This window comes from Corvus cornix, chromosome 12 (assembly GCF_000738735.6).
Source record: "Corvus cornix cornix isolate S_Up_H32 chromosome 12, ASM73873v5, whole genome shotgun sequence".
Taxonomy (NCBI): Eukaryota; Metazoa; Chordata; class Aves; order Passeriformes; family Corvidae; genus Corvus; species Corvus cornix.
In genome coordinates this window covers 7,859,368-7,887,280 of record NC_046342.1, presented here as the reverse complement: position 1 = coordinate 7,887,280, position 27,913 = coordinate 7,859,368, and the positions used below count along the sequence as shown (strand labels likewise).

At 35.3% G+C, this 27,913-nt stretch overlaps 1 protein-coding gene across 14 annotated transcripts in view; it reads left to right on the top strand.

Annotated features, from left to right (window-relative positions):
• Window positions 1–27,913, top strand: part of ERC2 (ELKS/RAB6-interacting/CAST family member 2) — a 431,010-nt gene that overhangs the window by 148,465 nt on the left and 254,632 nt on the right. For 5 of the 14 annotated variants that reach the window (XM_039558888.1, XM_039558887.1, XM_039558889.1 and 2 more), the window contains 6 exons: window positions 11,688–11,825; window positions 16,552–16,692; window positions 17,237–17,377; window positions 20,764–20,799; window positions 25,837–25,866; window positions 26,711–26,904. In XM_039558888.1, the coding sequence (XP_039414822.1) occupies window positions 11,688–11,825; window positions 16,552–16,692; window positions 17,237–17,377; window positions 20,764–20,799; window positions 25,837–25,866; window positions 26,711–26,904 (680 nt within the window). The remainder of the gene's footprint in view (window positions 1–11,687; window positions 11,826–16,551; window positions 16,693–17,236; window positions 17,378–20,763; window positions 20,800–25,836; window positions 25,867–26,710; window positions 26,905–27,913) is intronic. The other 9 variants (XM_039558895.1, XM_039558897.1, XM_039558894.1 and 6 more) reach the window with 5 other exon arrangements.

Genomic DNA, 27,913 nt, shown 5'->3' with positions numbered 1-27,913 from the left:
TCCACTGTCCCTTATATATGAATATAGATGGTTTCTGTAACCAGGGAGCTAAAAGGAAACTTTCCAATAGAAAGAATATTATTATTTCTGATTAATTACTGCCTAACCATTTCAGCTTTGCTGCTATGGGGTTTTTTTCCTACTTTTTACCACTGGTACTTCAGGAAACTCATATAAAATAATACCATATGAAACTGGATTCTCCATTACAAACTTTTTAATGTGCTTTCTAAGGCCAGGGTGCTCTCATAGTAGAAATCGACCTAGCTGTATTGAATTCCTATATCCATTATTTCTAGTACTGAGGGGACAGCGCTGTTATTTTTACTTTCAATGTAAATTTTTTTTGCTAGTACAGATTTAAAAAATTTTTTTTCGTTTAAAACAAATTTCAATTTTTAGGGCATTACTCCTCCCTTTTCAACCTTTCTGCCCCTTTATGCCTTAATTTGAGAGTAAAGTAATGCAAAGTTTAATATTTTTCCTCTGTTGATTTTGATGAAGTATTATATTATTAAGTAGAATATTTTACAAGAAAACTGGGAAATAATAGAATACTGGAAATCTCAAAAAAATTTGTAAGACTGTGGAAAGAGACATGTAATTAAGGACTAAATATGATTGAGCAGTTTTAAAGCATTGTACTTGCAATTTTTTTTCCCTTCAGGTGTGAAATGTCTGTGATTAACAAGTTCTATGTAATTAATTTATCATTTTGAAGTAGGAGCAGCACATTTATCTGAAAGTTTCTCAATTAATGAAAGTATACTGGGATTTCTCTGTGTTCTGAAACAATCAAATAAAACTAACATTATCTTTCAAGTCATTTATCTGTCCTTTTGAAACCTTTATACAAAATATTTAATATTGTCACACAATTCTGTGTTAAAGTGATGTTGTGAAACTGTTCATATAAGGAGATCTAAAATTACGGATATAATGTAATTTATGGCCAGGTCTTCTGACAAAATTAGTTGTATGCTGTAATTAGGCATTTGCTATCTTCTGAATTGTGTATGGTCTGAGTTACACTGTCCTGTGGAACGGTGTGATGATGTTTAAATGTGCATTTATTTTGCTTTTGTCTAGACTCTTGTGTCTTTTATAGCTTTGCATTGGAATCAAAACTACAGGAGTTGTTTAAATGGGAAATGTATTGGGTTTCAAATTTAAACCTTACAAAGCATGTTAAATGTCTCTTTAAACTTTCCAGGAAAGGAAATAAAGGTATTCTTTTCTTTCACTCAAGGTGGTGATTTAAAGAGTAACCTTAAGCCATCAATAGAATTATACAGTGGTGTTAGTAAAAATAAACCAGGTATTTTGAAAGTATTACAGTGCACATGTACATAAACTAAAGTATGAAAAATAGGCAAGAAAAACTGGGATACTACAAATTATGATGGAGTTTAAATTTGGTGTCAATTCCTTAACTGGATTGCTTACATGAAGTATATGGTATTTCAGTGGAGCCGTGACTTTCTAGATTTGAAGTACTTTATTATAAATCATAATTCTGAATTGAATATGAAAAAACATTAATCCAAGAGAGCAAGAATAAAAGTGAAAAAAATACTTCAGGTAATAAAAAAAGTTATTTAAGTTGATTGAAGAGCTATCAAAAAGAATAAAAGCAACTGCAGTTAAGATGAGAGGGACTTATTTGGAGTCAGAAGGCAGACTTTTATCTTATATATATATTTATATAACTTTCTTCAGCATTTTCATTTTGAAAATATTCTTCAGTGTTTCAATTAGGGAAAAAATAAACAAGCCACCTTTGAATGCAGATGGGGAAAAGGAGATGATGACCAGCCCAAAACGAAATTTGCAGTGTTAATGCCAGGAGGCTGAAGGTAGTGATTAATACAGTTCAGAAAAGTATTTCAAACGGGATGTGGTAACGAAAATTGCCAATATTCTGTCACCAGAAATAATGGGTAGTGGAGCAAAAGATAACTGTTCTCTAAATGACTTTTGTGTCATCCCACCTGAAAAACCATGTGTGATTTCAGACAGCTTGTGGTCAGAAGAGTGATGGAAATGTGAAAGTGTCAGACAAAAGAAGAATGGTTAGAAACCTGTTGGGTTTGGGTATCTGTCTAAAGTCAATAGAGCTTAGTTTTTTATTTTAACATTCTGAAGGTATAAATATCACAAATGAGGATAGATTATTTTGGACAGTGTAAATCTTAGAAAATGAGTAGCATGAAATCAGATTGACAAGGTCATCTATTAAGTGATTGGATAGCCTTCAAATGGGAAAGGAAATTCAATTACCATAGGTTTTTCATTGCTGGGTAACATAGGCAGTCCTGGAAAGGATCTTAGAGTATTACAGTATGTTCCACTGCCCACAAGCAGGATTTGAAGGAGATTCTTACAGTGAATGAAAACATTGCTTTTTCTCTAAGGATTAAGTCAGGCTTCCAGCCTCTCCACATCACAACCTGCTCGACCTTTTCACTTTGAAATGAAGCAGTTTGTAAGGTTTCTGCCTGTTTTTCAGAACTTGACTTCATGGCTCTCTTCTGTTAGCGAAATCTTTTTTTCTGGACCTATCTCTGTTTTCCTATCTTAATAATTTTCCTGGGGATGTAAAATGACTATATTGCTCTTTAATAACTACATTGATTTTAATAACACATTATGAAGTGAAATAATTTTAATTAAAAGTAAGGTAATATGCTTTTTAGTGTTTTTCTTGTAATGCTTTGGATATCCAAACTAAATCAGAACAAGACTGGTCATCTATTTTACATCTTATGTTGTTTTTCCTTTTCTATACATATATTTCCCTTTAAATATTTCTGTATTTTAAAGCACTGCAGACAACATACACCTCTTGTTACTCCCTGTCCTTGTCCAGCCTTTTGATATCTCTGTGTTCATTGCTCTGGAAAACTTCCCAAGCTACTGTCTAACTGGCTCCTACTCTCTTTCTGTAGCCTCTGGAGGTGCCTGTTCTTACTCTATTTCTTTTGTAGCTTCCCTTTTCAGTGTTCTCTGTTGCCCAACACTTGTCTGTACAGCTTGTCAGCTGCCTCTCTCTTCTCACCATCTGTTAACTTTTTTATGAGATGTACTGTAACTTTTCAGTCTGGGCAGAGGCCCCCAAGTCTTCCCAATTGATACAGACATAGTAGGAATGACAAGATACACACTAAAAATCACATTCAACTTCAGTGATCTGTATTAAAAGTGTAAGAATGCCAAAGCAGCTTTTTTTTTTCCTCCATGTGAATTTACATTACAGTATATTAAAGTATATGTACTTCTCTCACTGGCATATGACACAATGTAACATATTTTCATGCAAAGTCTTCTTTAAAAGTTCTTGTGTAAGCCAACATAGGCTATTTTATAGGCATATACACCAAATGGTACAAAACTGGCCAGGAGTAAAATATCACCATATGTTTTCAAGCACCAGAAATGTGGGATTGAGCAGAAAGGTATGATTTTTCATGGTTAACTTTGACAAGTAGTTCAGGTGCTCTCAATGAGCAAATTGGGCTAGACTTCAGAAACAGTTCGGCAATCAGCCTGTAACTCGTAAAATATTGTGAGATGTAGGTACCCAACCAACCCAGCTTGAAAATCTGACCCTCATATATACAGACAGACATTATAAGAAGCATTAGCTTGTTAAGAATGAATGTCTGCCTCCTCTTGTCATAAATGGAATTATGTGTTAGTCTATTTTGTATTTCTGTATTTACTATCCGGAAAATACCTATTGCATTCTGAATTACATCACAGTAAATACATATAATGAGAGCAAAAGCTTTTCAATGGATGTCTCACAAGATTGTGAGTCTGCTTAGAAGAGTCCAAGAGTCAAGCTGTTTTGTTCAGTGAATTTATTGGCCCCTCAGGAGAAGGAGACAGAGACTGAGTATTTCCAGATACACAAGTGGATATTATCAGCCCAGGCTTCTTTTGGCTAGCTTCCTGGTGAAGGTTAATTTTAGCATTAAGTTCCAGCTCTTTCTCAGCTGGAGTCTGGCAACAGAAGCCAAGCTTTCAGTCCAGGAGCTCCTTTCTGTGTGACAGCCTTCTCCTCTCTTGGCTCGTTTGCCCACTGACCTGCTTTTATAGCCCTGTAAAAGTATCAGCTGACTTGAGGGCAGAGCTCTTCCCTAAGCAGCCCTGGGGGAGTTCTCTTCTACTCTCTGTATGAAAGCTCAGTGCACACCTCTTCTTTCTTAATGCTTGTTGAGTCCTCTGAATCCTTCCTGTACCTGTACCTTTGAATCCCGTATTATGGAAGGATCTAGAATCTCACAGTAAGTAAAAAATGGATGAACTATTTCCTTCAGTGACTGCACAATAAAACATACACGCTTGTTTTGGAAGAAGAAGAAGAAGAAAAAATACTTAACACTATTGATCTCCAATTTTACTTGCATTTGTTTCTATTTATTGATGCAATAGGATGCTCTCAGTTTCTATGTGTATGAGACAGTATGTTGATGTTTCTGAACTTGGAATAAAGACAATTTTTGCCAAGTCACATATAACAGGTGCTGTCCAGAGAATATTACTGCATGTCCCAGTAAATGACATACTTTTTACCCTGGTGATCAACAGTTCATAGGTTCTTTTCCTTCTTTATATATATATTTTTCCTCTCTCCAAAATTATAGGGTATATGTATTTTCTATTTAGGTAAACTTCAAATCCAACTGGATTTTTTAACCTACTGTAATAATACTTTATGCTTCTGTATTGTGCTGTTTTCCCTGAGATTTCTCTAATCCTCAGCTGATGCATTTAACAAACTGAATCATACGGAACAAATAATGACGTGGAAAATACTTGCACGTTATGTGAGTAGATCTTTGGATTCTACCACAGACTTAATTGCTTTCCTTAGCCTACTCTAGGAAAGTTTAATTACTGTGGAACATCTGTTCAGAAGCTTGATATCAATGTAAATTTCATGTCTTCATTAATACCATTTTTTTGTGTTTGCAGCTTTATGGCTATACTGTGGTGGATGTGTTGAGTAGACTATCAAATGGATGGATAGTCAGAGTGAACATATGGGACTAAACTGTTTATAGCAAGAATGTCTTCTAGATCTTAAAATATTCCTGTATTCCTAAATTACTTACTTCTTAGGACAGAGATTTGTTGTAAGAGAATGTGACATTTTTAGTAAGATACAATATAAAGGCAACTCTTAGTGCTGTGCAGGTGGCAGAACCCCACAGCTGTGATTCTGCTGTCAGTGCTAATTACTTCATCATAGGTTTTATACCTTTCCCTTCTTTTTGCCTATTCTATTTTCTTCATTCTGTGAAAATTCCCATCTCTAGATATCAGCATCTCTGTAAACTTGCTTTTGTTTGTCTCATATTTTCTTTATAATTGGTTGCTACTACAGCTTTTGTGTTCAATTAGACACCAATTAGAATTTGAAGCCTTATTTTGCTTAAACACTGTGTAAACTAACATCCTCCTGGCCCAAAGCACTTGCTGCTACTTTAGTCAATTTGCATGTAAAAATCAGCAACTTCAAACAAAGGAAAAAGGAAGATGATGCTTCTGCATTGGATAAAATGGACACCGCCATGTGGATAATAATTTAAATAAATGTATAGAATATAATAATTTATGCATATAGAATATAGATATAAAAATAATGATCAGCCATAAAATTAAGTTTTCAAACCCAAGTATTAATCTGATCAGCTATGTGATCCTAAGGGCAAAAATAAGAGTTTAAAGAAGTGGAAAAAGCGTTGTTTTGAATTGCTGTAACTTTGGTGGGAAACAGTGTAAGTGTACATCAGGAAAAACGCTCTGGTTACCTTTTTTTTGTTCTGATTTCCTATTCTGGTCTTATGTATATTTCTATTTTTTAAGCTTGTCAAGTAGAGCAGGCTTCAGAAGGATTATTTTCTTCCTGCTTGGATTAGGCTGGGAAGGTGGCAGTGGGGTGACTACCAGCTCATGCCACTGCTCTAGTCTCTTGTCATCGGGCTGATGTGAGGGCTGATGTCTGAAGCAGCACTTGCTCCATTAGCTCCTTTGTGACAATCACTTTGCAGCTGCACTGTGGCACTTTGAACTGTCCTCCTGAAGGCAGTTGGAGGTAAAATGTCTCCAGACAGATCAATCTTTTTTTTTGTAGAAACCTTGCAGACCTATTGAACTGGAGATTGCTTTCTCCTTGGGCACACACCATATCCATCGTTGAAAATGTTCTTTTACATAACTCAAAGGGCTATGTAATATTTATGGACAGCTTTAAAAATACCTTTACTGTCTCTGATTTAATAATCCAGTAGGATTGACCTGGCCATATGCTTTGGGCCATCTAAAACCTCTGGTGTTTAAGAAAGCCTTGTGGGGCAAAAAAAATCTAAGAATATAGAGCTAAAAAGTACTGTTGAACCTTGAGGTATGTTGTAATCTGAAGTAAGTAAAATGCTGCTGTATTACTTCAATTTGGAAAATACAAATTTGCAAGGTGGTAACGGGAAGGCACTTTGGAAATATTTTAAATTGAGAACATACTGTGTAATAGGCAGCTATCAGGAAGAAGCTTTATTCTTTTGAGACATAATCAAGCACTTTAGTGGATATCAGATCTGCTTATGGAATCCAAGAGTATTTTATCACGTCATTATAAGATTAACAAGCTTTTTTCCAGTTACGTTAGTAAAGCAGAAGATTAGTACAAATCTTGCACTTCAATGAACATATTCAGCTGCAAGCAGCAACCCCCTATTTTAGAATATTTTAAAGAGTTTTATATTATAGGATAATTTTTCAACATAACATTTATTTTAATTTTTGGAATCTAAAAGTATGTGATTTTTTACTTTCAAAAAATATTCCTAATTAATGCTTGTCTGTCTGCCTACTTAAAAAGAAGAAAAACAAAGTGAAAGTTACTGGCACTGGATGAGGAAGCACTTTTGGGGCAGTCTCTTTCAAGACAAAAGGCATTCTGCGATGTCAAACTGTTGAAGCAGAAATTGTCCTTCAATGGGCTCATTTTGTTACTGGAAATTCTGCTTAAACTAAGAACTGCATTTAGGTCATATCATGACTCAAAGGAAAATTTCCCCTCTCACTCCATAGACTGAAACCTCAAATAGCTGCTGTAAAGCCTGTTAATTTTAAAATATTTTATCTGATCTGATGTTTATTAACTGTACACCATTTGGTAAAAAAATTCTTGCTAAAAATCTATAGTGCTTTCCAAAAACTGCACCTCTGTATAAAGTCTACTGTTACTATTCAGGTAGTAATATTTTTACAGTCATGGTAGGATAAAGTGATTTCATTTTTTTCTGGGTGTTTCATTGCAAATTAAGCATTCACACATCCACACATACCAAAAGGAGATGTTGGGATGTCTGTGGACATCTATTTTACTGAGTCACTACCAAAGCTGGTTTCATGTTTTGGGACATCCTGAGACGTTTCTGAAAAGGACCATATGAGCCAGAACATTTACCATGAGTCTTACTAATAAAAATAACTTATGTGTAAGTAGACATTTAGAGTTTTTATGTTTGAACTACGCCTGGTTTGTTCTGTTTTGATAATAGTTACATTACTTTTGTCTTTTGGTATCTGTCTATAAGGCAGAAGCTAAAGTCTGAAAACAAATACTAAGTTTTAAAGTAGTCATAGATAATGCTCATGTTGGATGAATGCTGTTGATTAAATCTCTTTTTTTTTTTGTAATGCCATTACTCGTTTGAAGTAGACTGTAACAGTACTTGGGAAATTGTTTAGTAGGATTTGTTTTCTTAAAATACAAAGTGTTTTTTTTTTTTTTTGGGAAGTAATGCAAATGATACATGCAAAAGTTCTGTTTTCTCCCCTGGGTTTCAATTTAAAATTTAAGTCAAACTAATATTATATTGTTGATCTACTTCACTGGAATTGACATGGTCTGTGCTTCATTATGAAAAAAATCTCAAAGACTTCTGCTTATAGAAATTTTGAATAGAGCAAAATCAACTTTAGGGGTAAAATACCCCATTGTTTCAAAATACTTATTGTCTGAGTTATTTAAAACTCAAATACAGAACAGAGAGGGAAATACTTGCAGCTAAGTTGAAATATATGGCTTTATGGTTTCATTAGCTAGGCCCAAGAGGTCTTAGGTAATTTCTCTCCTACAGGTTCTTAAACGCTTATACTTTAATGTATATCTCTGAAGGCAAATTGTTACAGCATGGAACATTTTCTTTGATTATATAATTTTCTTGCAAGTGCCATAGTACAGTACCTTAATTTTGATAATGAAAGGAATTTTCTTTTGAGAACTTGTGTTACTGGAGAATTTGAAAGCCTGTCTGCAGGTGAGATTTAATTTAATCCCTTGAGTGTTTAATAAGCATTCCTGAGACCGTCGCCAAAAGGTGACAAGATTAGCACTTGAGGTTTATTGACAGGATGCCTCATAGGAAAGACATTTATCTGTAAGGGTATTGTTTTAAAAGAAGGAATAAAGTCTGGCTTAAGCCCTGGGAATAGCCACACCTTCTGAAATACAGAAAGAATAGAGAAGTTTCTTTTCATCCTGGCACAGGGACATAGCAGTTCACAGAGGTAAGAAATAGATGTTGACAAAACTTAACAGTAACTAACTTCCTATCAGAAAAAAATATATAAGTGCTTGAGGATTGAGAATGTCTTAACAGTCCCTGCCATAAACTGAATTCAGGCATGCTCAAAAGTCATTATTCAATAATACAATTGTATCCTTACATATATGCTTCTACCCAAATATATGTGTGTGTTGGAGAATGACAGAGGTTACCAGGGGGTTTGTTGTTCTTTCTGGGTTTAAAAAACTCAGGAAGAGCTAAATCATATCTTGTGTTCCAAGATTTTAGCACTTGAGACCGCTCAATCTCTTTGTCTCCTGTAATCTTTTTGAGAGAACTCTGTGATTAACTGGTCGTAAAGTCTTCTCTGTGTCAGAAGGTCTTTGCTGATCCTGTGCCCATCCCAACAAACAAATACTCTGTGGTACTGATTCTGCTTTCACATACCCCAGTGTGGTCCTGTTCCCATCAAAGTATTTCCTTCAGATTTATATAGCACAAATAGAAGAATAATTAGGTCCTTTCCTCTTATTTTATCTATGGAGTGTGTATTGAGTGACTTATTTTAAAGCAGTTGTGATTCAATGGGGATGTTTTTAATTTGCTGCCTGTTCTCTTTTACCTCTGAGGAAAGAATTTTGTAAATGCTGAATAATTTTAGAACATGTTTTCTTGGTTAAGGGTTGGCTCATATTTTCAATTAGTTTTAAGAGGAAGGAAATAGTGTAAATGCTGTGGAATTCAGATAAGCACTGGGCATAGGAAATAAGTACTTTAATTTAGGGTGCCTAGAATTGGTAGGTCAAGCTGATGATAATAAAGGACCAGATCTTAACTTTGTTTCAAAGAACATGTAATCAATATTCACTCTCCTGTTTTATTTCCCTTTTACTTGAGAATTTGTTTTGGTGAAGCTGAAACGTGCAATTGCTTAAGTATTCCACAGGGTGTCATGAGGTAGTTGTTGGAATCATTAATACTTGGATGAAGTAAAGAAAGAAACATAGTGTGCAGTCCTCTGAATGCCAGTTAATGTAATTTTAGATGTGACTAATACACATGCCATAAAATAAAAAGTTCTTAACTCATTAACACATGTATCATGTTTCTGTATCTGTATAAAATATACACACGAAGAAAAATATTGCAAGAGGTCATTCACAAGAGTAAGCTATTCTGTGTCAGGTCTTCCCAAAAAGACCTTTCTATATATTCCTTAGTATTTTATAGTTTACACAGCAAGTGGAATCTTTGGCTCATAGCAGTAATCTGATATACCAAACTATGTATATAAAAAAAAAAAAAAAAAGAAGGAAAAAGAAAAAAGGTACAAGACTTGTATTTGCCATACTATAAAGAATTTCTAATTGAATTGTGCTCCTCCAAATTTACTTTCAAATTCTATTTTAATTTTTATTTAAGTTCTTTTAAAATTTAATTCTTTAAAAGCACACTTCATACAGTGCACACAGCTGTACTGTAGATTTTATGACTTGTTAATTATAGATATATATGATGTCAAAACTTCAGGATTTTTTCTCCTGCACTTTTATAATGTAGTAGGAGGAGAACTTTTACCAAGGTGTGCCCCAAATTAAAGTGTATTTGATGATGATGGTGCATTCTTGCATACGGAGATCAAATTTTTATTGACACAGTTGTTGACTTCTGCAGAACTGCACATGCATTGAATTCAACTTCAGGTTTGTAAAGAAATCTTTAAATACAGTTTAACAGTAACTGTAAAGGCTCCTGCTTCTGTTAAAATCTGAGTTGCTTTAAATGGAAAGATATTGGCTATGTGAAAAAAAACCCAAAAAACATTACATTATAAAATGAACAGGAAAACTGAATTCATTTCAGTAGCAAGAGAACGTGATCCAAAGTGAAAAATCACTGATGAAAGTAAGCATTTGAATATCTGTTGACAGTAATAATTTGTATAACATTGACAACGTATTTAAAACCAGTTTTGAACAAATGATGCTTTATGGATTTTGGCATATTTTCTCATATTATATAAAGTGGCATACTAAAATAACAGACCAGTTAATTTTCTTGTTACTATTTATTTGTGCAAAGTCTTAAGTAACAAACCTTGGGTTTGTGCCAGTTTGTGCATAATAGTGAGTGGCACTGAGAGTGCAGGATGGAGGGAGGTGGATGCTTCTGACAGGCAATTAATGACATTTTGCACATATGACATAATACATATCCCCCCTGCATTCTGCCCAGAGGTCCAAGTGCCTTACAGCTGCAGAAGGGGATTGCCATGACAATCAGAAGCTGAGTGCTTTTATTCACGTTTGCTTCCAAAGTCCACATCGCTCTGTGGACAACTTTTTGTGCAAAACTTTTGTGATTTAGCTCTTCCTGATTTAACCACTATGAATCATGACGTGTTTAACAAACAAGTGTGCTTATTGGTACTTCAGCAATGTGTTCAAATACTTTCTAGATGAAGAACCAGATCTAATTAAAGCAGTTAAAATATCCAAAATAGAGTGACATACTTTTAATCTTCATGGAGATGAAGAAAGTGAATGGAAATGGTGGCCTTTGCTTTTTTTTTTTGCTTGTTTTTTTGTGGGTTTGGCCTTTTTAAGTATAAACATCCTGATCTCTGCCCAGGTGAGTTTTCTTTACAGCAGGGCATCATGGAAGAAGAGATTTTTAGATAGGCAGGTTAGCATCTTTCTTCTTCCTCATTTTGAGGCTCACTCAACTTGCTTTGCCTTGCCCTTTCTTTGTCCTTCTTATTGAGCTAGAATAATCTAAAGGGGTAATTCCAGGCATACTTTGAATTACTGAGATAATGCAGTACCTTAAACTAGAGTGATTAATATCAGAAAATACTTAAATAATAAAATGCCTGACTGCATTGAGATTTTTTTCTTTATTTTATTAGAAAATTATACTTCTTCAGCAAAAGAAAGCAAAATAGAAAGGACTGAAGTTTCAAACTGGTGATGATATAGCAGGTACAAACCTGGCAGTATACTGGGGCCCGTGTTTCATATGTGTGATATGTATGCATTCAGCATCCAAGTCCCTCTTGGAACATTATGACAAGGTTGATGATCATTATAATGTTTTTATTTTCAGATTGAAAATCTACAGGAGCAACTTAGGGACAAAGACAAACAACTAACTAATCTAAAAGACAGAGTGAAGTCGCTGCAGACAGATTCCAGTAACACAGACACAGCACTAGCAACCTTAGAGGAAGCTCTATCAGAAAAGGTAATGTCTTCTCATGAAAAGCTTTTTGTGGTGCTCTTGTGGGTGAAGCCTGTGCAGAAAATGTTCTTCTAAGTTGGCCTGACAGCTGTCCCAAAGCCTGTGGGCCTTGTCACGGAAGCAGGTGGCCCTGTTCTGGTAGGATGAGCAGGGAGTGGCTGCCAGGGGATGAACTGACACAGGACTTGGAGGGGCAGGAGTGATGTCCTTGGAATGCTCTTGGAGAAAATGGCCCAGGGCATGGGGAGATTTTCCCTTAGTCAATGAGATGAGTGGTTGTTCCCTGAAAGAACTGAAAGGCATTGGACACCTGACATAAAGAAGGTAGAGTTTTTGCATTTTTCTGTCTTTGTGATCTTGTTTATCCTGTTCTTTTGTCCATTAAGCAGGGCCTAACTGAAGGGCCAAGAGCAAGTGGCAGTATCAACAGTTACCTTGGCTTGCTGTGAGCACTATTGCTTTCCTACACTTCGTTTTTAAGGGAAACTGTGTCTCATTAAAAAAATAGTTGAGAATTCACTTTTTTTCCCTTTATAAACTCTATGCCTAGGAGAAGGGATAAATCTGGACTGTTTAAATTAGTGGCAACATTCCTACCAGTTTAAGTGAGGTCAGGTTTTTTCTTTCAGTTAACTTTGAATACGAGGTAATGCAAGTGAATTTATATGCCCAAAAAATTTGTACAAGTATCCACATTTTGCAGCTCACAGATCTTTATATATACCATTTAAATCTGAACAGGTGAGTGTGACTAATTAAAGTAATATGTGCCATTCTGCAGTCTGTAATCCTATGAAGGTATTTATGACTGTATTTCACTTGAAAATGCCGCTGTGCTGTTGGCACTGACACTTACAATGTTAATGCCAGTTTTTTTATTTCTTGTGTTTAATTGCCTTCCTAGCATTTGCTTGGTCAACAACAGTGAAAAAACTTGTCATTAGTATTGATTCATGTGGATAAGTATCCAGCACTTACACAGTAAAATGACACATTTCTGTAATCTTTCACTGCTAATCTGGACAAAGTGTTCATCAATTTCACAGCATATAAATAAAAAATGACAGAAAGTACTTTTTAACCTGTTTTTTCTCCTTGTAAACTATCTTTTCTGCATTAGTCACTTTCCCAAAATGCCCATAGAGGCAGCTGAGGGGTTTTTAAAGCAGTCCTTTGGGAAGCAGAGTGACTGTCACAATGCAGGCTTGCATAGGAGTAGGAGGCAAACAACTGCAGAGTTAGGATTCAGATAGCTTTTGAAAAACAGGGTGCTTGGTCTGAGAGCATGAGACACAATGAGGAGAAAGTTTCCAAGGTAAAAGCATCTCTCTGTATGATTTTGATTGTTTTATTTTACAGAGATAATCACCCTCAATTTCTTTTCCATTGTAAGTCCATTGAAGGCCACATTTGGAAGGGCAGATTTTACAATGTTAAGTGTGATTTCTGAGATGTACTTACACATTGAAAGAAGGCAGTAGCCATCTTCTAAAAATTCCAAATGGACAATTATGCCTGGCTTTCTTCTGTTCTCTGGCAGCTAAATACTTTGACAGTGTATGTTTACAGACATGCCTCATTCCTTTCTGTGTCCAGCTTCCCAATTCATCCTAACTGCTCTCAGTAACTTTCTTATCCTATTCCTCTCTGCAGTAGCATTCTTAAGACCTACAAACTTTATCAGTAGTTATTAAATATTTCCACTGGAAATACTGGTAGAAATATGGAGTAGGGGTTTGTCCAAATGGAACAAAACAAGAACCCTTGTGATTTTTTTTCTTAGCAAGTGCATCAATAGAAATACTTTTATCAGTTCAGTATGTAGTGCTGTCAAGAAAGGATGATGCTTTCATTAAAGAATACCTGATTTCCATTTCCATGGCAAAGCATTGCTTGTGTACTTTGTTTGTTTTCTTTCTAGAAATTGTATCAGGCCTACTTTACAACTATGTAATTTTGGTTTATACTTTGAGATTAGGCTGTTTGTTGCTTTTTATTAATTCTTTGTCCATTCAATAGTTCTTAGAATTTTAATTTGAAAATAATGAATAAAATTCTTCAAGAGCATCATGGGAACCTCTTTTAAAAATAAAAGTAGAAATAAAATTTATTCATACCAGTTTAGCTGACCACAATTTACTGGAATCTAATTTTCTTAGCTTCTATAGGAAGAAAAACAAACTAAAACACGATCATATGATATGAATGACTTATAAAGCTATTTTTAAAGTCCAAAACTCAAATGTTTTCCTGCATTTTTCTTGAAAATACACAGATTGAGATTTTGGCTCTGAATTAGAAAACATATCTCCTTATTCTTTATGAAAATAGATTTTTCCAAGTATCTGTCTCTTGATTTTCTTTCTTATTTAGTGATTAGGTATCTTGGGAACACTAAATGAGAAATTAATGTAGACATCATAAAACAACATCAAATTTTCCTGAAATGGACTTCTTTTAATCTTAGTGTTTTTCCGATGACATTGCTGGTATGATTTGTCCTCACGTCAGGAATCAGAAACAAATCAACTTCATTCTCATTTGAGTTAATTTTGGAACTAAGCAGCAAAATATATTCATTCAGCTATTTTTCCCTAATTTCAGAGCCTTTTGTAAGCACTGGGCATTCTCAACAACAACAATAAGGATTACATTGCAATTAAAAAAAAAGAAAAAGAAGCTTGAAAATCAGACTATGCAAAAGTGCTATCAGCTTCCTTGATGTTATAACAAGAAACTTTTCAAAGAATATCTCAGCTCTTGGACTGGCCCAAAGCAGCTCAAGAGGTTGCTTTCATGAAGCTGATATTTATAAAGTTGGTCCTACTGTAGCAGCATACAGCAGATAAGCAATGGAGTATGTCTGATAGTGGAGCTATATGCTGGTGCAATTCAGTTCCTGCTTCTGTGATAAAGTGCAAATAGATTAGACCTGTGAGGTCCCAGATTAGTGCATAAGGAAAGCTGGCCAATGCAAATAAGACTGAAACAGGAACACATTGTTGGGATTTCTGCAAGTTAGCTGTTAATCAAGTAAAACATGGTATATTAGGGCCTTTTAACACATTTTTGACATTTAGCCTTATGCAGCTGACAGATAAATTAGTCTTCTTTTGTGATTGACTGAGAAAAAAATATACTGTTCATTAAAAAGATGAAATAGTGTTATGTTTAATTTGTTATAGATGAAAAAATCATTTGGGTAAATAAATCTTCAAGAAAGAGTAGGTATAAAACTAATCCTGAATATAACCAGGTGGAATCTGAATGTTTATGATGATTAAACTATTCCACTTTATGGAGGCTGGCATTTTAATATTAATATTCAAGGAATTAAGAATTTATATTCTTCATTATTAGGAGTAACCTTGAAGTTATTTAGTATCATAGGTTTAGATTGGAAGGACCTTAAAGATCATCATCTAGTTCCAACCCCCTTGCTGTGGGCAGGGACGCCTTCCATTAGAGCAGCCTCAGGACTCTCTCCAACACATCTGTGTCCTTATGTTGGGCCCCAGGGCTGGATGCAGTTCTTCTCCAGGTGGGTGTCAGCAGATGGAGGTGCAGAGTCACCCCCTGTGACATTCTGGCCCCGCTGCTTTGGATGCAGCCCAGGAACACAGTTGGTTTTCTGGGCTGTGAGTGCTCATGGCTGAGTCATGTTGAGCTTTTTGTCACTGTATGCATCCAAGTCGTCCTCCTCAGGGCTGCTCTGTCTGTTCTCTGCCCAGCCTGTGTTTATGCCTGGGATTGCCCTGACCCAGGTGCAGGACCTAAATTACGTTGCTTCTACTGCCCCCCTGACTGCCACTGCCCAAATGGTACCAGTAGTTCTCCTGATACTCTGCTTAAAGACCTGCTCCCAGCTGAAGTGCAATTCTAGTGGCTATTTCACTGTACCCTAACTATTTCTCTCTGATTAGTATTTGCGTCCTTCAAGTATTGATAGGATGTGATTTTGTAGAACTTAATCAGAGCTTAACAAAACCATACTACTGCATCTGCTTTTTTACATTTCACCCTTTGAATTAATCACCCAGTCAATGACTGGTGATTTTCAGCAAGCCTTGTGATAGCAATTGGAAATCAGCAAAATATGCAAAAACATGGATGAGTTAAAATGTCTGTAGGGTTACTGTTAATTAGACAGAGAAAACCTTCCTTTGGATTTCTTAATTTGTATCAGGATACTTTTTCTGTGTCTTGGACATCTGTTTTTTTGACGTCTCAACATATAATACAAGTGAGCTGTAAGTTACTTATAGTTAGCAAGTGATTGATTTCCAATTAGATTTGAAACCTTGACAACTTATTGCAAGCACTGTAGAGTAATAACAAAATTTAAGCCGAGTAAAAGAGTCATGGCCTCTGAGGAAACTAGTCATGGCCTGTTTTGGACTTTTATTCAATACTTCAATCACTTATGAATACAGGAAACACATTATTGAAGTGAATATCTTTCCACATCTATCACAAAACTAAACATGTTCATATCAGTATAGCTCTTTAATGAAGTTCCTGGACTGTGTTACTGTTATCAAGTATTTAAAACCTTGATCTTATGATTTTGAAATCTAGATAAATCTTGCATTGACTTTGATACCATTAACCATTCTCTGCTTCTGAAGATTTTTTTTTAAAAAGTGCTATGTAATGCAAACAAATTTAATTCTGTCTTTTCTCAAAATGATTCCCAACTTTTCCATTTTGCAATTCTTTCCCGTGCTAGGAAAGAATAATAGAGCGTCTGAAGGAGCAAAGGGATCGAGACGACAGAGAAAGACTTGAAGAAATTGAATCTTATAAAAAAGAAAACAAGGACCTGAAGGAGAAAGTTAATGCTTTACAAGCTGAATTGACAGAAAAAGAGGTCAGTCTTTTCTTAAAAACTCTGCTCTTCTATCTGTGTCATTATGATGAAAGAAAGTGCATTAGGATTACTCTTGAATCATGTCAAGTACTGAAATTCTGCCACTTCAGTGGTCAGTTTCAGAACTGCTGTTTTTTTAAGCATTCTTCACAGTCCTCATTTGTACATAAAATATTGCTTCAGTTTTTACACAGTTGTGTCTTGTAATCTCTACTTGGTCCTTTACCTAAGCTTCCACTAGGCTCAGATATTCCATTGCTGCTCCTGTTTCTGTTTGTCAGTTAGAGAAATAGTTTTCAGTGTGTTTGTACCTCCAGAGTATGACACGAGCTCATCTGTATTATGAATGTTTCCATGTTTCACTGCATGCCAGCTCCTGTGGTTCCAGCTGTACCCACAAAACGGTGTCTTTTGCTATCAATGATTATCTTTGAGTCAACTCTTCTTGGGGGAGGGGGAACAGGATCCAAGTGATTGCTAAGTTGGCAATGAGTTAGGGTCCTGGTGACTAGGAATTAACTTTTTACTCTTGGTCGTTTTCCAGTCTAGTTTAATCGATCTCAAAGAACATGCATCTTCATTGGCTTCAGCAGGGCTGAAAAGAGACTCCAAACTTAAGTCTTTAGAAATAGCCATAGAACAAAAGAAAGAAGAGTGTAGTAAGTTGGAAGCGCAGTTGAAAAAGGTAAGTTCCATCTTCAAACAAACAATCAGCAAAACAAAAATCAGCATCCCATACTCTCATTTTGAAATGATGAGCTTATTTACTCTTCTGGAGTAAATCTAGAATCTACCCATCTTATGCTGTTTGCAGATGCTTGCATCAAATACTGCTTTTTCTCAAGAGGTTTGTACCAAAGTGACTAGTGAGCCTCAGAAATTGTCCTGAGTACCTCTGTGAGGGAATTCTGAGAAGCAGCAACAAACAGATGAACTGAGAGCAGGACATTGGAGGGTAAAGGGCAGAAAGAAATTATCAAACCAGCAATTTATATGTATGTGAATTAACACCACTTTTAGAAGTAAACTGAAATGTTTGCAGTATGAGAAAAAAAGTAAAGGCTTGTCCAAGAAATGCTGGAATTCCCAATCAAAAAAATCAGCTTCCACACTGAAAACTCTAGCTAGGTTTTATTTTGATGTATTTTTGGCTTTGTTGGTGAACACATGTTTGTGATAATTAAGCAAAATAATCAAAAGTTTATCTCAGCTGGCAATTCAGTATTTCTATTCGGCAAGTAGTGGAAGCAGGCACTTGAAGGAAAACATACAGACCCTGTATTTTATAACATGGTTTTACTTAAACTGCTGCAATAAACTAGATTTTGCTTAAATGATTTGCAAGTGTTTTGATACCATTGTTTCTTTGACCTTTCTCTGTGTTATTTGGTAATGTCTGCTCTCATTGTTCTCATTACGTATTTGATGGGGTCAGGCATTACGTTTGCCTTCTGCAATTCATGACTAAGTGTATGTCAATTTTTTTTTGTTTGTTTTAAATATTGATATAATTTTTCATTTTCTGGTAAATAATATCTGTTTTGTGAATGTTATCACTGTTAGCATAATATTGTGACGCTCTTTTTACCCAGGTTGAGTAGTATCCTGCTCAGGGATTAAGCATTGTTTCAATAGCCTGACCTGTGAAGAAGGTATTGCAAAGTATAAAGGATACCAGCTTGTAAACCTTATATTTGTATTCTTTTTTAATTCAGAACGAATATGTGCAATTAGGTGCCTGAGTTAGAGCTTTAGCTGAGAGGAAGGGAAGCTTTTTCAATAAACAGACACAAATGGAAACACAAATAATTTAAATGTCTGGTAGCTTAAAAATGCTATTGATGGCAGAATTAAAATACCCAAAGAAAAGGTTTCCCTGGAAGCCTTTTAGTTTGTTAGAAAATATGTTTGTTTACTTTACACTCCTCCACAACATATACTTAATTACAATCTGAAATATATTTTTTTCTTCATTTAAAAAATATAGTTAAAAGAACCCTGGAAGCACAGATCACTTAAAAAAACCTCGTCAAAATCCTCTTGAAGGTCTTGAAATCCTAAGTCAATTGTTTATGACTGCACATATAAACACATCATACAGTCATGGAAAAACAAGCACTTATAAAAGTCAGAGAGTGTCTGGGATGTCTTTTGTATAAAAAGGGAGCATGTTTCTTGTGTATAAATACAAACAATTATTGAATGAAAGTTGAAAACATAATAGTTTTATTATATCATAAATACAGCATAAGCCCCAATGGAAATTCACCCACCATTTGTAGGAGACCAGGTATTTCCACAATAAAATGTAGTTACAACCTTCTTTCTGGGCATGCTTAATTGAACAGAAACAGTGACTGTTAATGACAGTAGACTCCAAACAGTCATTTTCAATTCACATTTTCTTTAATGAAATACTTTATGTTCAAACCTGTAAATGCCCTGTGTTAAAAGTAATTGGTCCCCAGAAAAATACCTGCACCGTGTTCTCACTCCTCAGGAAACTGAGTGAAACAGAAACCTGGGTTGCTCTTGCACATGTCTGGGTCAGGGGAGGAGGGGACAGGGACAGACACGGGTCATAAATGAGCTCAGGAGTCCCGTGAGTGTGCTCACGTGGGCGCATCAACCACTGCAGGAGCCAGAGGGACCTGGCATATTTACATCTCTCTTTCAAAACCCACTCCAAGGGGCTGTCTCCTTGAAAAAATTCCATGTAGCTTACACAGTACTCCTCTCTAAAAATATCATAGAGAAGGTACTTTGTTACGGTGCTGTAAAATAATTATAGTTCAGTGTTGGTTTAGAAGCTTTAAAAAATTAAACTGGGAAATATGAAGATAATATTCTGTGCACACTTGCTTGGAGTTAGTTTTGCATGAGCACTAATGGTAGTGAGTGCTATGTCTGCAGGAAAATGTGCACAAGGGGCAAGTCCTTCTCTGTAAATAAAAACCGCCAAAACAACTTTTAGTTTCTCCTCCCCAGCTTTCCCTGCTTTCTGTTTTTTGGAGACAATAAGATTAATTTATTGTTAATACATTTTTTATTGGACCTGATTAGATCCAAATATTTTTCACTGCTGCAGAACTGGATTTTTTTGCATTGTGGCAAGAAAAAAAAAATGCTGATTCTAAACCCATGATTTTCTGCATTAGGCACATTTAAAAAATAATAAAGTGGATATTTGTGCAAAGTAATTATTCATGTGACTGTGCTATATTTTGGGATACAAAATAATGTTTTAAATTATAGACATGCTTATTGAACATTTTGTGACAAATACTATAGATTAAAATTTGTAAAAAAATTTAAAAGAAAAAATTCTGAATACCAGAGAATGGTCAATGCTTTTTTCCCCAAATTCTACAGATTTTTATTGAGTTACTTGGTATTACTACTAGTGAAAGAACAGCAGGAATTACCTAATAGGTAGCAAAGTGTTTTATATATGTGTGTGTATATATAATCTTTATTATCCACTCTAGAATTTCCTTCTTTTGTTGTTTTTCATTATCTTAAATTTACTTGCTTACTGACATATTTGCAGTTGCTAAAGTACTATTTGCCAAGCTGTACTGTTCAAAAGTCATTCTGCATAGAAAATTCAGTCTTGTATTAAACAAAAGGAAAGTAATAAATTTAATGATACTATTTAATTAATCTTTTATTATTACTGTCTTTGAAGCTTTGGTGATAAATTGCAGCCTCAGCCAAAAGCACTTCTCGTGATTCATTGCTTGAGACCAGCGCTTAATGTATCATCAAAAGTGGACACCTTTCTTTATTTCATGGGTTATTTAACTTGAGAAAGGGAAAGTAACACAAACCTTAAATTTCTTACTCCAGCTATTCTTTTTTAGGAGCCAAAGTCAACATTTAAGTTTTCCCAGTGCCTCTCACTTTCACCAAGGAATGTTTAGAATCTTAAATTTCTACTTTTTTTTTTTTTTTTTTTTATGACAACTTCTTCTGTGCAAATGCACTGATTTTGTTGAGCTAATGCTGTTTTCCTGGATCTTTCCTTCTTTTCCTGTCTGTGCTTCACTCCCTACCAACTTTGCAATGTAGCAAGCTGAGCAGTTGTTCAATCAGATGTACAATCCAGTAAGTCCATTTTTAAAATGCCCGCTGTAACATATGGAAGCATGAGGATCCATTCTCTTACTGTGTTGTGCTCTTCCTCTGTGGAGCTTTGCAGAACACTCCTGATGCTCACTATGCTGTATCCATTATATCCAAATAGATGAACTTTGTGGACTTGAAGGCCATTTTAAGAATCTGAAATGTATTAAATAGGTACATACTGTGTTTCTGAGGAAACAAACGTCCTAGCCTTTAGGTCCTCAACTTCTCCATTAGAAAATGCATGCAGAGTTTTTTTTTCCTTTTGCTTTGCTTTTTAATTCCTCCTCGTGCAGTACTTTATTTGATCCTTCAAACTTATATAACTCCTGATTTATTCAGTTTATCTTCAGTGACTCAGTTAATTAGGTGAATAATATCTAGGAAATGACTGGTAGTATTGTCAAAAGTCCATATGACTGAAATAGATCAGTTCTACTCTTGAAAGAGTGTATACATTTAGCACATTAGGAACGTGGAAATTTTTTACTTAAGTGAAGAAGATAACTGAAATATAAAATGATGAATGCAAAAGGCAGTTTTTGCAAAAGCACAGCATTGCTTTGGCTTGTTTAGCATTAATATTCTTGCCAATGCCTACTTTAGTTGCACAATATCTCCTCCTTTGACTTGACTCCATTTTCAATTTGAGGAAGAGCAGCAGCGAACATTTTCCCTGCAGAGAAGAGTTTCCATCTTTTTGGCTGAGACTGTTACCTTTAACGTGCTGTGAGCATCACAGGACAGAAAAATGATGTCACTGTAAGAGCAATTTAAAAGCTATGGCTTACATAGTAATCCTAGTCAGAATCACTATGTAATTGGGGTAGTGTATATATAGAAGAGCTGGGTTTGTAGCTTAAGTAATGTGATACTGCACATTAGAGGAGGTATTGCCATCACTGAAGTCAATGGCAGCTTTGCCATTAGTGTCAATGGACCAGGATTCCAGCTTTGGAATCCATTATGGTTGGGTTTTGTAGCTTCTAACCATGTAATGGATATGTCATGACTTCTGTATGGGAAAAGAGTCCTACAGAACGTGCTGTATTTACTTTTAAAGTTACTGGTTACCTGTGTTTAGAATTTAGTCATAAATTGTAGCGCAACAGCACAGTGCTGTAGAGAGAGCTTGTCCCTTTCAATGACAAACCCCTTCTGTATCATCTTGGGTCACCTTCGTGGTAGTTATGTTTCTATTCATATCATTTGCACTGCTCCTGTGCGTGTCTTTTCAGACTGGAGTGTTTTTACTGTTAGTTTTTAGCTTGGTTTTCATAAATGCTGGCCACATAATGCAGTCATTAGCTCAATATTAGTGATTCTGCTGTATAGCATTCATTTGTTACTTCCTAATCTGTTTGTGTGCAGTATTCTAAAGTCAGTCCTTTTCTTAATTGTTTTTTCTGCCTTTATGTGCTTAATTTTCAAAAGGGCAGCCTGTTGGAAGTTTTAAAACAATGGATGCAAGATCCTTTTCCTTTGGCACCAGGCAGCAATCATACTATACACACAAGATGATTTTTAAAAATAAACTTTTCTTGCTCACCTTCTTTCTTCTCCTACATATATGAGAATAAGCTGTGAATAGAATTGGACACACATTTCTTCATGTTTTGAAAGGTGAATTTTTTGAAATATCCAATGAGATTTTGTGCTGTAATGAAAATATAATGGTGTACTGAGTCTGGAGTTCAGGTGACCCTTTGTCTGAATATTATGGACTGAAGTTTCCAAAGTCTTTATCAGACAAATGTCAGATTAAAATTTAAGCTACTTGCAGAATCCACTTCAAGTTACTTATAGCAGTCCCTACAGTTAAATAAAAACCCCATGAGTTTTAAGGAGACAAGAAAATTCAGGTGACAGCAAGGGTGTTTTTTTTTTTTTCATTTATTATTGAAAGTAATAAAATTTGAAGGATCTTACAAAGTAATTTCTTGCATGTAAATTCTGCTGTTCCTTTTTTTTATTTTAAGTACCCACTTGATTTCTGTGTATGTTGGTGTCTAAAGCTTTAAAAATGAAATACTTACCTATCCATCCGTTTTTGTTATGCAGAATAAGACATGCATGACTGTACCATAAGATTTTAATAGCCTAAATAATTCATGTTGCATGTCTGTGCCTCACTCGCGTGGTGTTTCTGTAGGAAATTTGTGGTTTACATAAGGAAATACTTTTCTTCTAAAGCATTTGCAATGCTTATGAAGCAAAGATCAGAACAGATACATAATTAATGTAAAAATCTGTGAAATTCTAATAGTAGAGTGATATGCTATTTTTATTGAATTGTAAAAATAACATACAACAACATAGTCATAATATTGAGAGGAAAAAGTGAGTGGGTTAGTTTGAAATTAACCTAATCTGCAAACACAAGAGTTATCATTTGCAGACACAGATTTAAGAAAGCTGAAAAACACACATGTACTGGTTCCTCTTACCCATAAAAGCGCCATAGAAACAGAAAATGTGTTTTCCCAGGTAGCAGAGAACTTAGAGAGTAAAAGGGGGGGCAGAAATTAAACCAAAAAAAGGAGAGGATAGCAGAAACAGGCAGAGACTTTCTGATTCATGTGATAACCATGCAGCTTCTGTCTAGAACTGATCCAACAGTTCAGCCTACAGAAAAGCCAAAGAAATCTGCACTGTCCTGGCAGGAGCAGGGTCAGTATCAGCTGAGCTGCCTTTTTACTCCTTTCTGCCTACTGTTTGACCTCAAAAGTCAAGTTCCATCTGTCAACAAATCACCCCTGATCTGTACACAACAAATTCAAAAAGGTGCCTAGTTCAGATCCAAACATATCTTTCAAAGCCATAAAATAAAATGGGGCCTTATAAGTAATTCTATGCCTTTGTCCTGGGAATGTCAGATGGATTGTGTATTGCTCTTTTCTAGTATCAGCAGCTTTGTTTACAATGTGAGGATTCCCTTAAAGGGAATTGCAGGTTAAAGTACCACCTGCAGAAAGCTCTTTGTAAAAAAATTTTTTTTGTTCTTTCTTTTCCTTTTTAACTAAATTTCCTTTATTTCTTCATTCTTTCATAGCCTCGTAGAAATCTGGTTCCTGCCAATAGTCCAAAAAAGATTCTATAAGTGCTTTGAAAAGTAGAGGCAATCAGCTAAATTGGTGGTTTGCAATACTGGTATATATATATTTTTTTAATAAGGATAACCTTGTAGTAACTGAATGCTTACATTGATTTATATGTGACATTATGGATAACTGTGTTGCACCTCAAAACCCTGCACAGGTTGGATGCTTAATCACACTGGATTTAATCATACCTTAGAGGTTCCACTTTGTGTTGGGGAAATGCAATGACCCAGTTTGTGATGCAGAAGGTTCCAAAAACACATCCTACAAATATGGAATAGCATGAGTAAAACACAAGAACTGAAAATACTTTTGCAACTTAATGTTGCTTTCCTTAGCCTGCTGTTGAGCAAAGATTTAAAAGGGCTAAACTGAGGAATATATCTATTATTTCAGGTGATGATTCACTTATCAGCTGTGCAGTAGATAATTCATTCAGTACTTTTCTGAGCTGATGTGTGAATACTCCATGGTAGTAGAACATTTGGCACCTCTGTATTGGTGATGCTATCACGTTCTTGCCCAGTTCCGCATTTTCCTTGTAGAAAGTCTAATGTGGCAATAAAACATAAAAAAAGAAGACAGGCTTCTCTCTCTCGTCTGCATTGCTTCTTGTCCTGGATCAAGACAAGGATAGAGGTGCATGGGGAAAAAAAGTTTGGGCTGAAGCTGAGAGTTCCTTTTTGCTAAAGTGAAGACTGGTTAGAGAAAGGAAGGTGGGTATTTTTCCTCTCTATGAAATGATGGCAGCAAGGCTGGTAAATAAATTAATTGTGTACTAAAGTAAAGGGAAAAGACTGAAAGGTGACAGGGAGCAATATGAAAGAGCAATAGCCTTTAGAGGCGAACTGCGAAATTCTGGATTTACCCTTGGGAGAGGAGGAGAAATTTGAAGAACAGTAGTGAACAACATGCCTTTTGCATAAGTTTCTTTATGTCTTGAAGGTGGGAGTTGGGTTATATTTTATTTTTTCTAGAGTGAATTTGCCTTTTCCAACCTATGGAATTATTTTTATTCCTTGCAAAATTATACAATAATAAAAAAGTGTGTAATGTCATAATAGCACTGATGGACAATCAGAGTGTTTTCTCAGATAATTGGCCTTGAGTCTGAGTATTACATTGGCTTCAAAAATTACAAAGCTAGTTGAAAATTAATTTTTTGATGTAATTAACAACTGGTATAAAATAAATCCAAGTTTATTATTGAGAAAGATTATAAGGCTGAAAAGGAATCTCTTTCTGGCATCTCACCCAAAGAGTAAAATCAAGGTACTCCTTGAATGTTACCTTGAAGCAAGTTCTGTGTTCAAAAAGTTCTGCATCTGCATGGAATTCAGGACTGGAGCATGTATTATTATCAAAACAGAGATTTTGAAGAGCAAGCTGGTCAGTAGGTTCCTCATGTCATTCCCTTGGCTTCTTTTGGTAATGAAGTCTTTCTTCTGTATAAAAATCTCAGAGTAGAATAAGTAACACTTCAAATCTACTATCTTTTTCTTATTATCCTCATGCTTAAATGATATGTTACATGCAAACCCCCTAAGTTTCTTCCCTGGTAATTTCAATTTTTTGTTTTTTTTATAGTAAACTCAGACTTGTTATTTATTTATACAGAAAATTTTAACCATTGCAAAGAATATGGACCTCCTAGTATCTGTAGTATATATTAATTCTTTCCCAAACGTGCATGCTTCATTTTGATCTGCATTTCTTTCATTGCTTGCTTGCATTGTCCATTCCCTGAAATTAAGAAGGATAAGTAAGTCCACATCTTCTTTGTGTACTAAGATAGTTGGAGGACCTTCAGTTCTAAATATCATGAATTTCTGTAAAAATCCTGTATGTTACCTGAATTTTCTATGTTTAATGTGCACTGCCTTAAACTACTTGTTTTTTCCTTGCCTGCTCTTTGAAGATGCCAATTAGGAATAATGGGAAGCAAGGGGTAGGCTAAGCATTGCAGTGCATTGTTGTTTCCATCTGTCTGTGATTATTCCAGCCAACAGTTTAAAGCACTTGGTGCCAGATCATGCTCCCATTGAAGTTAATTGGGTTTTTGCCATTAGGTTTGATGGGAGTTGGACTGGGCTCTGCACTGTTGTTGTTTTCATTGCGTTCTCTCTTGTCTGTGAAACTGCCACCCATCCATGCATGTGTTTGCCAGGTTTGTGCTGTTTCCACCAATGGGCTTGTTCCTCTGATGTTTCAGGTTAAGTATAAATGATAAGATAAAAAGGATTATTGGGTAAGATGTCTGCTGAAGGCAGCTTCTTAGTTTACTGGTTTATCTTTTAAAACAATTTCTTTATTTTAAAATCTTTGTATCAAACTGCATTTGAGGCATCTGGTGATACAGATATATACAATATGTATATATGTATCCGTGTTTGTATTTGTATACATGGACAAAGTGTGTGTTTATGTATAGGGAAAGAGGACATGAGTTGTTAAGAAATTGCCTATATATTCAAAACACACTGAGCCTAATGTGAATTGAATGAATTACAAGATGATTTTTTTTTTTAAATTTGAAAAAACACCTTTAAAATGGGGTTACTTGAGTATGTAAAATCCCCTTAATAAATCCCCTTCCCCTTCAGGATGATAGAATTTGACTATATAGATATTTTCATTTCTTTTTATAATGCATCTGTAGAAAAGTGTCATCAGACAGAAATACCCATAATCCTTTTTAATGAAAACTTGAACTCCGAGACTGAAGAGGTAAAGCTCTTAAAGCTATTTAAGTCATTGTCATCCTTATCTTTTTTGAAATATTGATTCTGAAGGCTCATGAAGCTGAAGAGGAGGCACGGATGAATCCAGAATTTGCAGACAGAATGAAACAGCTTGACAAAGAGGCATCGTACTATAGAGAAGAATGTGGCAAAGCTCAGGCTGAGGTTGACAGACTTCTAGAAATACTCAAGGAAGTAGAGAATGAGAAGAATGACAAAGATAAGAAAATTGCTGAGTTAGAAAGGTAATTTTTGTATTATTTGTCTTACATTGAGTAGCATTTTTGCTTACTTGATTTTCATTTCAAAGCAGAGAAGTTAAGAGCAGAGTACGTTTTTTAACAGAATATTTGTTATGCCTTGTAAAGAACAAAAAAGGGCTATTTGAGAACTGCATCTCCTGTCTGCTGGCTTTGGAAATATTTAAGGCTTCCATTTTTTAATACTCTTTATAAAACAAGCACATACAGGAAAAGTCATGTACAATTTACAGGGACATCAAACCTCACAGCAAACCGTGTTGCGGAACAAGCCTGTCTTTCTAGTAACTGGTGAATCAGACCTGTTCCCACACGTTTCTTCAAGTGTGAACATCATCACTTGTTCTCAGAGGTTCTGAAAAGTATTGGTAAGTATTTCTAACCTGTCTCATGGATATTTAATAATAGTTGTAACTATTTCCCAGTGCTCCTGTAGTCTTTGCTTCAAAAGAATATTTTCTGATGTTGACCAGGCAGTGATTGTCTTGTTCTGGGAAGTTTGTAGAGGCTTTCCATAATGGAGAGAGGAGGGTTTTGGGATTTGTTTCATGCCCTTTATAATTAAATAGATCGTGGAACCTTCTCCCATATGGTACACTGATACTTATTTGATTGATCTGTTTTCTTTGTTCCCTTCTTTTACTTAGACACTCTTGCTTGAATGAAAGAAGGAATTCTATATTTTCAAATAATTTATATAATTACTTTATTGTGATCAAGTCAGAAGAAAACTGTTTCATGGCTCCAAAAAAGAACTTTTAAGTGTTCTCATTGTTGTGATCATTGCTATAGTTCCAGTCAAGACGAAGCATGCATTAGGGAGCGTTACCATGAGAGAGAGGAACGTCTGTCAGAAGTGTTGGTTACCTTGGTGAGCAGAAAACAACCAGCATGGAAGGAATGATGTGTAGAGCACTTTTTACTGATGGTAGCTTATCAACCTTCACAGCTACCTGCTGCCAAAATTGCTATTTTTTGCAGATGTTTGATGAAG